Raw genomic sequence first — 11,500 nt, forward strand, 5'->3', positions numbered from 1 at the left:
GCTTTCCTATGAGAATATGGTTCCAAGCAATTGGATGATTCTGCGCCATAAATTGGCATTGCATGATGTATTATTGGTAAGCTGAATATTGGAATTCATTGTTTGTAAAAGTCAAGGTTAGCTGTAATATAGTTATCCAGAAACTTATTGAAAACACTGTAATAGCAAGTGAGATAAATGGGGTGGAATAAACTGATTAAGTGAGTGCAGTGGCCTTGATGATAATCCAAAATAATCAGCACAAGTGAGAGATAGTAGAGGAAGAAGAAGGAGTTGGGGGATGGGGGATGGGGAGTCACATCCCCTCACAGGGGCGCACAACTCATAGGAAATGAAATCTAAACCAGATTACCAGGAGGGAATATTGTATAGCCTAGATGGGGCCATGGATAACACTAGAAAGCAATTGAGAGAAAGCTACCAGTGGCAGTAGCGATGGAATTGGCAAACCTTAGACAGTTTGAAGAGAAAAAACCCTAGCAGAAAGGGAGTCGGTTTTCCACATCAAAGTACATAATATAAGGTGGGGCTTCACCTCTGGATTCGAATGTATTTGGACCCTGACCTTCTATTTGAAGTTGTTGGTATTTTACCAACAGAGCCACTCTTCGAGGTTTTTGGATTTTGCTTCAGTGTAGACAAATCAATCAACATGTGGCAAAGTAAACAAGGGAGATTATTGTGTACCCTCACACCTTTCTACCATATATTGGGGTGTCAATTTGCAGCTCGAACCGTTAAAACCGAACCGCTATCGGCCCATTATAGCTCGAACCGGCCCGAATCGACCCAAACTGAACCTTAATGGGCTGTGTTTGGGCTGAGGGTGGCAGAGCCTGCATCAACCCGAACCTAAACTGCAACCCGTTATAACCTGTTTTACAATTTGTTATATAGCTTAATATTAAATATTGTTTGAATCATCATATTACCACTAGGTAGTTAGTATAGACTATCAAAAAAATTGAACATGAATTCAAAGACCAAATAGTCATTCTACTACTTATAAGAGGCAATTAGAATGATTAAGTATGAATGTTCAATTGAATGTACAAAGTTTGTTCAAATTAAGTAAATATTTATCAAATATGAGAATGTTGATTAAGTATGATTATATTTATCGAGGGATATTTCTTTTGCATATCAACTAAATACCAACCCAAAAAAATTGATGGATTTCATAAAAAGGGGAAAAAAAAAAAAAAAATCAAAATTCTCACAAAACAAGAACCCAATTTCAAAACAATAAATTATAGCACAAGTTAGAATTTAAAAGGGTTTTTGGTTTGAGGATTTGTTTCAGGACTATTCGGAGGAGCATAAGGAATGAGCTTGCAGTCTCTATGTTACTACTTATTATTTAAGTTCTTGATTTCTATAAGGTGGGTGAGATTTTTACAACATGGAATGACTTTTCAGTTTTTAATGAAAATTGATCAATAGCAATTTTGTTTTTCATAGAATTTTGGTTCTTATTATAGCATGCTCGACTATTTATTTTTATTCTTTTTTTTGCATATCATAAATTATTAATCTAAACCGTTAGTCAACTCGAGTATAGACCGTTAGCCAAAACCGTTAGTTAGCCGGAACCCAAACCGGCCCGAAATCGTTATTTTGCTAATGGGCCATGTTTGGACTAAGTGTTTTTGAGTCCGAAACTGTTAAGCCCAGCCCAAAACAGCGCAAAATCGCACCGTTGACATCCCTAACCATATGCTTAGGAAGAGTTGCACTTCTGGTCACCCCTAAAATGAGTAGTGGAAAGGAGTGAAGGGAGCACATTAACATGAATCGGGATCACTGATAAAATGATCTGAAGCATGATTTTCAACGAGTCTTACCTTTATTGTGTCATGTATGGTTGAGAAGTGTATGAGAGGGCACATTATTCTCCCAAGAGTAGGTGATCTAGATTCTTGAAAGAAAGAAAGAAAGAAAGAAAGAAAGAAAGAAGAAGTGATGTAGACTATATTCTCCCAAGAGTAGGTGATCTTGACTCCCAAAAAAACAAAACTGATCTAGACTCGTAGCATTACGTAGAAATCCAGACTTTGCTTTTGGTTTAAACAGGGAACCGATCCCCTACGAGTTAAATCCACACTACTCTCTCCTCGCTGCTCGACGGACTCGACTCTCCTCTCACTGCGATCTCACCCTGAAGGATTGCTGGCACCTTCCGTCTTCGCCGTCGTGGCAGTCACGGTTACCTTCTAGCTCCTCCGCCATTTCTGTTGAACTTCTCTTGCAAGCCCTGAACTATGTCTTTTCTGGTAACGAGAAGCCTGGACTCGGTCTCTTAATTATTTGAGCTACCCAATGGAGTTGGGCATTGTTAGCGTTTGTGTTTGTTTCAACTATAGTGCATTTCCTTAAACTACCCAATAGCTATAATTTTAGGTAGGAGAGTTACGTAGTGTAGTCTGGAGATGATTTGTTGGTTCCGACGGAAGTAGAAAAGAATAACTTGCCAAAGCCAATTCCTGGTTCCAGTGGTAAAAGCTTTTATTGAGGACAAAACATTTTGTCTCATTAAGCTATGTCATTTGAGCAGAACCTGCGTAGTTTTCGCACTCACCCCACAATTGGGGTTTATGGGGGGCAATTCTTCGTAGTTGGATTTGGGTTTGTTGGAAAATTTAGTTTTAACAGTGAATTCCAACCCTGAGCAGCACAAGCAGCATCAGCTAGGATGCATCATTCTAGCAAAATCTTTCTATTTCCATATCTCGGAATTTGTTTGTGTGCTACAGACCTTCACGTAGATAACTTGGGTCTTTGCAGAGTTTCACTGGAGCGCTTAGCAGACACTAGAAAAGGATAAAAGATATGACGTCAACAGGAACAGCGTTGCCTCTGAAGAGACGAGAATCTTCTTTACGAGAAGATCAGCTTATTGTTACCCCTTTGGGTGCCGGGAATGAAGTGGGCAGGTCTTGCGTGTACATGTCTTTTAAGGGAAAAACTGTTCTGGTATGCAAAATATTAACTGTTAACTGTTCTTGTATAGATTGTTCTGGGGACCTTGTTTTCCTTTTTCCCTAATCCTTGTTATTATGTAATGTTGGTAATTGACTTTGGTTTCACTTGTTGGTTCGTAGTTTGACTGTGGAATTCATCCTGCTTACTCGGGCATGGCAGCTCTTCCGTACTTCGATGAGATCGATCCTTCAACCATTGACGTGCTCCTTGTTACCCAGTATGCAGCTTTGCCCATTCAATATTGAATTTTCTCAACCCTTTTTAAGCAGAGATTACTGCTTCTTAACATACCATCATTAGGATTTTTCTTAAATGGCAATATGATTGTGAATCTGATTTAGTGAGTTCCTGTCTTTTATGCTTTTAAAATATTCATTGATAGTAAAGAAGTTCAAAAGATTTGGTAGCTATGGATGAATATTTGGTTTTGGTACAATTGGGTGGATCAGAACTTTAAAAGGTTCATCTTCTAGTAACTTAATTTGTGTGACATTGTCTATGCCATAGGACTTTCTGATTAACCTGAAACATGTGGAGTTGACCATGTTCATTCCTGCCCATATACCACTTTTGTGTTCAGAAAAAGAAATAAAACCAAGTTTGATTTTTCTTAGGTCTTAGTGGATCTTATTGACCATGTAAGCGTAGTTAAATTTCAAACAGCAGGAGTCTAGGGCCCCTAAAAGAAGATTGTACCTAGTGCACACGGCTCCACCACTGTGGGTCTGAACTCTTTTGTGCCGAAGTCCGAACTCTATATAAAGTCCAAAAAATGGTACTGAGAGTTGGGAAAAATTGAGATTTGATTCAGTTGGTTTGCTTGTTTGGCTTATACATCATGATAAGTTAGATGTTAACTGAGGTGTATATTTTCTGCTAATGAGGCAATCTCCATGACTCTTTAGAGTGTAAGCCTGCTATTCCTTCAGTGGCAATTTTAGTTTTCATGGTTAACACTCCTAATTATTGGCTGTTTGGACTCCAAAAGTCCAAGCAAAAAATTTGCACATAAGAGGACTGCCCAGTGATGTAAGCAGCAAACAGGCCCCCAACAAGAGCTGCAAGAGGGCCTAGCATGCACAAGCCCCTAGGGGTATTTTTGTCCTTGTATTCTAATTTTAATTGTTTTATTTCTTGTGTTGGATTCTTAATTAAAGAATCCTAATTGGCCTTTTATTTCACTGAGTAGTTGTAAAGTCTAAGGAGTCCAAGAACATTCTAGAGTTGGGTCTCCTAGATCAAGTCCTTTTTGGAGTCTCTATGTAATGGCTATAAATTCAAAGCCCACCTCTGTAACAAATCAGTTTTGATTAATGAAAATACCAGAAAATTTACAGCCAAGGAGGTATCGAATAGGGTCCTTTTGAGGGGGGGACCCTGTGGTTATCCAAGAAGCTCTTTTGTTGCCATCTTGAAGCCTACATTCTGCCCTGCAATTCCAGCAAGTAATCCCAGCATTCCTTCACAGCAAGAACCAGCCAACAAGTAAGTTAAACCCCTCCCAAGCCCCAGCCATAATCCTTCTTCATTCCCATCACCTCCCTCTACCCTGCGGCAACTCTCTCCTTCAATTTTTGTGCAAAAAAACCCCAAGAACCCTGCTGGCCCAATTTCCAATCCAAGAATACAGCTTCTAGATCTCTTTTAGGTTACCTAAACCCTTGGGCCAATAGTTCCAGTCCTCTGCCTCATTCGAATTCAAGAAGCAGACCTTCCCATCTTGAGCAACCAAGAAAGAATAAAAGAAAGAAAGAAAAAGGAAAAAGGAAAAAGAAAAAAGAAAAAAGAAGAAAGAAAAGAAAGAAAGTGATCAAGATTGGGCAAGAATCCCATTCCTCTCTAGCCACAAGTTTCTCATAGCCCATTTGAAATTGTTAAAACCTTAAAACCCTCCCCAACCCATCACAAAACCCTAGAATTATTGCTGTGGGTGAAAGAATTGAACTATACCCTCCTCCTTGTTACTTCACCCATTCATTTAGCATCCAAGGTGACTAAGGTATTGCATAGTTACATGGTGCTTAAGTATTTTGCATTAAATATTAGCATGTATTTTGCATTACATTTAAGCATTTATTGCCCAAGCCTTGCATTTCTGTCTAGGCAACACCTTAATTATTATGATCATCACCAGGGATGAGTTTGCTTGTTATATTTTCCAAAGTCACCATATCTTATCACTCATGTGTATAATAAGATATATTTGTTTGTGTTTGCCTTATGGCTAACCAAAGGCCATTTTTCGCTCGAAACAGCTTCACTGTTTATTCAATTAATCCAAGTGTCTATAATCTACTTCAAAATGTTGCTCCATAAATGATAGGCTCACTGTAGGTGGTTGTTTTCCATGTGCAGCTTCCACTTGGATCATGCAGCCTCTCTTCCATATTTTCTGGAGAAGGTATGTTATATCAGTAGATATTTCATGTCACTTACTTGACAGCGAGCTAAAATGCCTAAATTGACATTTCAGACCACATTCAAAGGGCGTGTTTTTATGACTCATGCAACTAAAGCCATATACAAGCTTCTCTTATCTGATTATGTTAAAGTCAGCAAAGTTTCGGTTGAAGATATGCTATATGATGAGCAAGACATTCTCCGATCCATGGACAAGATTGAGGTACCCTCTTATCCAAACTTTAGAAAAAGTTAATATGTGGTGAACTTGCGACTCATATGTCTTGCTCTTAATGTTTTTAATTGTTAGATTTCTTCAGTGTAGTATGAGAGTATTGAGTAGTCAGTTGATTTTGCTTTTAGAATACATTAGAAGGTTTTGAGCTTTGGTATGATGTAGCAAGGAAGCTCCATTTTTCAGAATCTTCCATGTTGGATACCCAGTATTCTCTCTCTCTAGATCCTCGCATTTTTAATTTTCTTATTTTCTTATATCTTCGGAAAAGAGAATAAATAACAAGGAACAGAGAATTATTCTCCAGAGATGCATCAACAAATTTGTTATGCTGATTCAATTTTGCCAGCTTAAGGAATATTCCAATGGGCCCTTACTCAAGTTGACCAGCTGTCTAGTTCTCTTCCCTTGACGTGTGTGAAACTTATGCTTTACTTACTTCCTCAGCTACCTGATGGATAGCTTCCTTGGAGTGATGCTATACTATCTTCTTTTCAAGATTAAGTATTGTCTCCAGTTGTTTTCTTTTCCTCTCTCTGTGTCTCTCTGTGGTACAATTGTCTCCTCTTTCTCTGCGTTCCTAGATTTGGCATATAAGCATAAGAACTTAACTTTTTAACTTGTTGGTTCTGCAATGCTATTAAACACAATCAACTTGGTTGCTACTTGTTTCCCTGAATCCAAGGAAGTAGTTAATTTAAGTTTAGTACTGGGTTTTTATAGTGCTGTCTGTGTTATTTCATATTGGCAGAAAACTAATGTTGGTATTATCTTTCTTATTGTGGTTCCGGGTCATTAAAAAAAAAGTGTGGGATTCAGAGCTTCATAACTATAGGCATAAAACTAATGAATCATACTGTGCAATTATATGTGAGAGTTATTAAAATCCACTTCACACAAGAACCTACCATTATGGAAAACCATTTGGTTTTATGCTTGAATGATTGACGACAGAGGCTATTACTTAGCAAACTCATGTAAAGATATTGAGATTTCAGAAGCTTCTAAACTTTGATTATCTATCAACTCCTGTTATTGTCCTCCTTTGTCAAATCCCAAACTTCGAAAATTACAGAATTAAGTTAATAGTTGTCCATCATTTTGGTGGTTTCAAATTGACCCAGAATAGGGTTTTGAAGTCCGGAATCAGCTCAATTAAGTTGTTTAACTTTTCATTGATGTCAGGAGTTGTCTGGTTTCTGAAACAGTCTTTAAGTTGAATTTACCAAATCTTTATGCACACAATAAAACTGATATTTTTTTCTTCCATTTTTCATGGTTGGTTACAACTTGTAAGCTATCTATAAATTGCTTTGGAGAGTTCAATGAGTTTATTTTGAGGTTTGTTGGTGGATATTTTCTGGCTGCTATGCTCAATTGAGAGCTATAACTGTTTTGCGATAAGTGTGACTCAAGAAGTTACCGTCTGAAGATTCTTTGTGGCTGTTAGGGCCCTGGGATCACGTGATCACACCAAAGTGGGAGGGGTCTAAGACGCCTCTCGTGAAGGTTTCTTTGATTTTGAAGTTCTCTTTGATTCTGGGCAGCAACTATCATGTTGATGGAGGGATTGTCAGCAGCAGCTTGCGGACGTTGGATCGAGCACCTTGGCTTGAGTTTGAGGAGATCGAAGAGATTGTTAGATTGGACTGCAGTGTGGTGGTTTACTGCTCATCTATGGAGGGTGTTGGTATAGTGGAAATCATTAATGACTTTGTTAAAAGGATTCCCCTACCGAAGGATAGTACTGAAAGGCTGTCAAGAGCTCTTATTTTTTATAGTCATTTTTATCGATACAGAGGCATTATTGTGTTTTTGGAGTAATTGGTGGGGGTTATTAAGAAAGGGGAGAGACCATATTTTATGGCTAATGAGAAGGATTGCTTTGTGGATGAAATTGGAGTCCTATCACCCGGTCAAATGCAAGTTGAGGAATTGTATGCTGGTGAGGTAGGTTACCTTTCAGCTTCTTTGTGGTCGGTAGCAGTTGCAAGGCCTAAAGACACCTGGAATGCTGCTGCAAATCAGATGCTGTGTTTGTCTTCTTGATATCAACCAAAGTGGGAGGGAGGGGTCGGCCTGAATCTCATTGATGCTGATACTGAAATACCTTGTGAACGAGGCATGAAAATCTTTGAAGCAATTACTCTTGAAGCTGCAAATATTTCTGATGCTTATAGGTCAGCCCTCCTGTTGGGGGACCTGCATCTTGGTGACTCACATTTTTCAAGAATCAAGGAAGATCTAGATGAAGATAAAGCAGATGCAAACATTAATCAATGAGTGGCTATAGCGGTCGCACAAGCAAGGCAGTTTATTTTTGTAGACACTGAACTAACATGGTTATCAAGCATGTGAAGATTTAAGTTTCTAATTTTCCTTCTCCTTGAGGACAAGGTGAATTTTGAGGGGCCGGTAGTGTTAGGGCCTTGGTATCACGAGATCATGCCACATGAAGGAGACAAAGAGAGGGTTAGTGTGCTTGGTGGGTTATAAATAGGTGTGGGGTAAGGGTATGCAATGTTTGTGTGAATCTTAGGGCAGCCTATGGCTGGGGGACAGCTTAAGCTGTGGGGGTGACTGCCACCATTAGTAACCAGTTCATCTTGCTCATTAGTAAATAAATTTCATTAGTTTTTCGTATTCGATTCATGGGTTCTTATCAATGGCATCTATTCCAAGCCTCTATGTTGATTTTAGAAGCTGATAAAGCCCCAGAATTGACAATTTTCAGAGATAATTGCCTTGGTTTTGAAATGTCAGGTGTCAAATTATGGTGTTTAACAAGTAGCTGCTTTATTTTTGTGCAAACTATTTAAATTATTTGTCCACTTATGTAACTGTCTGTTCTCTTCTTTTAGTGTATGCAGCAATATTGTTTCTTTATGACTGACTATGAGCCATTCCATAAGTTTTTCTGTTGGTATACGAATTTGTTTTGCATTGGAAAGATTCTCTTCTTTCCTTTGGACCTAAGGGTTCACCAGATATTTTTTCATTTTACTGGATTGGAATAGCAGATGGTTAAATGTATTTTTAGTACTTGGTCATTAATTCTGCAATATTGTTAGTTTTGCATATTTACATTAACTTATTTTTTGGGTGAATTATCTATACTGACTTTTACAACAATTAACTTGAAATTAGAAATTTGAAACATCCCCTTTTGCAGGTTATTGACTTTCACCAGACACTAGAAGTGAATGGAATCCGCTTCTGGTGCTATACCGCTGGGCATGTCCTCGGTGCTGCCATGTTTATGGTTGACATTGCAGGAGTTCGAGTGCTCTACACTGGAGATTACTCAAGGGAGGAAGACCGTCATCTCCGTGCAGCTGAGACCCCTCAATTTTCCCCTGATATCTGTATAATTGAATCCACCTACGGTGTACAGCTTCACCAGCCTCGGCTTGTGAGGGAGAAACGCTTCACAGATGTTATTCACTCCACAATTTCTCAGGGAGGTCGTGTCCTCATCCCAGCATTTGCACTTGGCAGGGCCCAGGAACTCCTCCTCATCCTTGATGAGTACTGGTCAAATCATCCTGAACTCCACAACATTCCCATCTACTATGCTTCTCCTCTAGCCAAGAGGTGCATGGCTGTATACCAGACATACATCAATGCCATGAACGAGAGGATTCGAACTCAGTTTGCCAATTCAAACCCATTTGACTTCAAGCACATCTCACCTTTGAAAAGTATTGATAATTTTGAGGATGTTGGGCCATCGGTTGTGATGGCAAGCCCGAGTGGGCTGCAGAGTGGGTTATCACGACAACTTTTTGATATGTGGTGCTCTGATAAGAAAAATGCATGTGTGATTCCTGGGTATGTTGTGGAGGGTACCCTGGCAAAGACTATCATCAATGAACCGAAGGAAGTCACTCTCATGAATGGCCTCACTTCCCCCCTCAATATGCAAGTACACTACATTTCCTTCTCAGCCCATGCTGATTTTGCCCAGACAAGTACATTCTTGAAAGAGCTTATGCCTCCTAATATAATCCTTGTTCATGGAGAGGCCACTGAAATGGGGAGGCTCAAACAGAAGCTCATTACCCAGTTTACAGACCGGAACATCAAAATTATGTCCCCAAAGAACTGCCAATCCGTTGAGATGTATTTTAACTCAGAGAAAATGGCCAAAACGATTGGAAGACTTGCTGAAAAAACGCCGGAAGTCGGTGAAATGGTCAGTGGTTTACTAGTCAAGAAAGGCTTCACATATCAGATAATGGCATCTGGAGATCTCCATGTCTTCTCTCAGCTATCAACTGCCAATGTCACTCAGAGGATTTCTGTTCCTTACTCTGGTGCATTTGGTGTAATAAAGCACAGGCTTCAGCAGATATATGAAAGTGTGGAGTCTCTCCCTGATGAAGAGTCTGAGGGACCAGCGGTGCTAGTGCATGATCGGGTGACAGTCAAACAAGAATCAGAAAAACATATATCACTCCAATGGGCATCAGACCCAGTTAGCGACATGGTCTCTGATTCAGTTGTTGCTGTAATATTGAACACCACTCGTGAGCTTCCCAAGGTGACTGCAGTAGCAGAGACTACTAAAGCTGAGGAAGGAAAGACAGCAGAAAAGATTATCCATGCTTTATTAGTGTCTTTGTTTGGGGATGCCAAGATTGGAGAGGAAGGGAGTATTCTGGTTACTGTTGATGGCAATGTGGCACGCCTAAATGTGAAGACTGGAGAAGTTGATTGTGAGAATGAGAGTTTAAAGGATCGAGTCTGCACAGCTTTCCGCCGGATCCAGAGTGCTGTTAAGCCTATCCCGCTCTGTCTCTAGCTAGATTGCTCATTGTAGCAGTTTGTAGACTTTTTCAACTTCCATCCTTCATCAGTCCTTGCTAACATGATCTGCTTTGAGCAGTTGTATTGTAAACAGCAGTCCAAGTTTAAAGGGACTTGTTCATTGAAAGTTCATGAAGGAAGAAATGGTTACACAAACTCTTTCTGTAACTGACGATTTTATATGTATTGGTCATGGGGTTATCACATATACCCAAGGTTCGAAAGATCGCTCTATGTCGCCGTCTCGGTGGCTGGCGACACCACCAACACGGCAACATATTGCAATATATCGGGAACATTTGGAGGGGTGTCGATGAAAAATTGACCCTGAGTTTCGAGAGGTATTTGGGGTCATTTTATTCTGAATTTTGTTGTGTAGCCTAACTTGAGGCCAATAAACACACTAAGAGCATTATTTTGACCTAAAACATTATCTAAACTAATGTTTCTAATCGACACATGCCCCATTGTGTGCGAGTGATATTGGAAGTCTGGATAACTCGCGGATTTGTATGAATTCTCACTTGATCGACACAAACATTATAATAGTTGACAATAACAAAGCAAGAGGTATTCATAAACGTCAAAGATTGGAACAAAATAGGGTTAAAATGCAAGAAACATGAGAGAGAAGAGAGAAGCGACATTGGTCGATATATCGTTGACCTCATGTCGCCCTACTCTAACATGGTGATATATCATTGAGTTTAGGTGATATATCGCTGACATTCAAACCATGCATATACCACTAGGGAGAAATTGAACCTTGACCCCTTCGGTAGGAGGCACCTGAGGCCTTAGTCATTGCCAACGGCCAACCCTTTGGCAGTTAGGTCATACAAACTTTAACATTGTTCTGATTTTATCTCTTTCTTTCTTCTTCTTCTTTTGTTTCTTTCGTTTTTTTTTTTTCCTTCCTTAAATACAGCTTGCAACACAACCTGATTTTTGGTACGTTCTCGGCTGCCTTATGTTTACACACTTTCATGTGAAGTTTAATTGCCGAATGTTCTTTTCTGAAACTGAATCATGTGTTTGTTTTTGATAAAATGTCACACAGTTTCTCTCAGAGCA

General features: G+C 39.4%; 1 protein-coding gene across 3 annotated transcripts; it reads left to right on the top strand.

Moving 5' to 3' along the window:
- Positions 1 to 1,928: 1,928 nt before the first annotated feature.
- LOC148999817 (cleavage and polyadenylation specificity factor subunit 3-I-like) lies at positions 1,929 to 10,830 on the top strand. Of its 3 annotated transcripts, XM_089140415.1 has the most exons (6): positions 1,929 to 2,273; positions 2,785 to 2,973; positions 3,102 to 3,199; positions 5,338 to 5,383; positions 5,456 to 5,605; positions 8,790 to 10,830. In XM_089140415.1, exons 2-6 carry the CDS (start codon positions 2,830 to 2,832, stop codon positions 10,419 to 10,421), a joined length of 2,070 nt encoding a protein of 689 aa, XP_088996541.1. In that variant the 5' UTR covers positions 1,929 to 2,273; positions 2,785 to 2,829; the 3' UTR covers positions 10,422 to 10,830. The 3 variants fall into 3 exon arrangements, with proteins under 3 accessions (XP_088996541.1, XP_088996543.1, XP_088996544.1); XM_089140417.1 differs by lacking the exon at positions 1,929 to 2,273 and having other exon boundaries at positions 2,320 to 2,973; XM_089140418.1 differs by lacking the exons at positions 1,929 to 2,273; positions 2,785 to 2,973; positions 3,102 to 3,199 and adding an exon at positions 3,257 to 4,467.
- The last annotated feature ends 670 nt before the right edge of the window (positions 10,831 to 11,500 follow it).

Source organism: Hakea prostrata, chromosome 11 (genome assembly GCF_041222555.1).
Source record: "Hakea prostrata isolate BN-2017 chromosome 11, UWA_Hpros_2, whole genome shotgun sequence".
Classification (NCBI taxonomy): domain Eukaryota; kingdom Viridiplantae; phylum Streptophyta; class Magnoliopsida; order Proteales; family Proteaceae; genus Hakea; species Hakea prostrata.

What these genes read in the sequence shown, in the direction of transcription:
- LOC148999817 (XM_089140415.1), top strand. Translation starts at nt 2,830, where the DNA reads ATGACGTCAACAGGAACAGCGTTGCCTCTGAAGAGACGAGAATCTTCT. An exon ending in TTAAGGGAAAAACTGTTCTG is followed by an intron (nt 2,974 to 3,101) that starts GTATGCAAAATA and finishes GTTGGTTCGTAG; the next exon opens with TTTGACTGTGGAATTCATCC. An exon ending in GACGTGCTCCTTGTTACCCA is followed by an intron (nt 3,200 to 5,337) that starts GTATGCAGCTTT and finishes TTCCATGTGCAG; the next exon opens with CTTCCACTTGGATCATGCAG.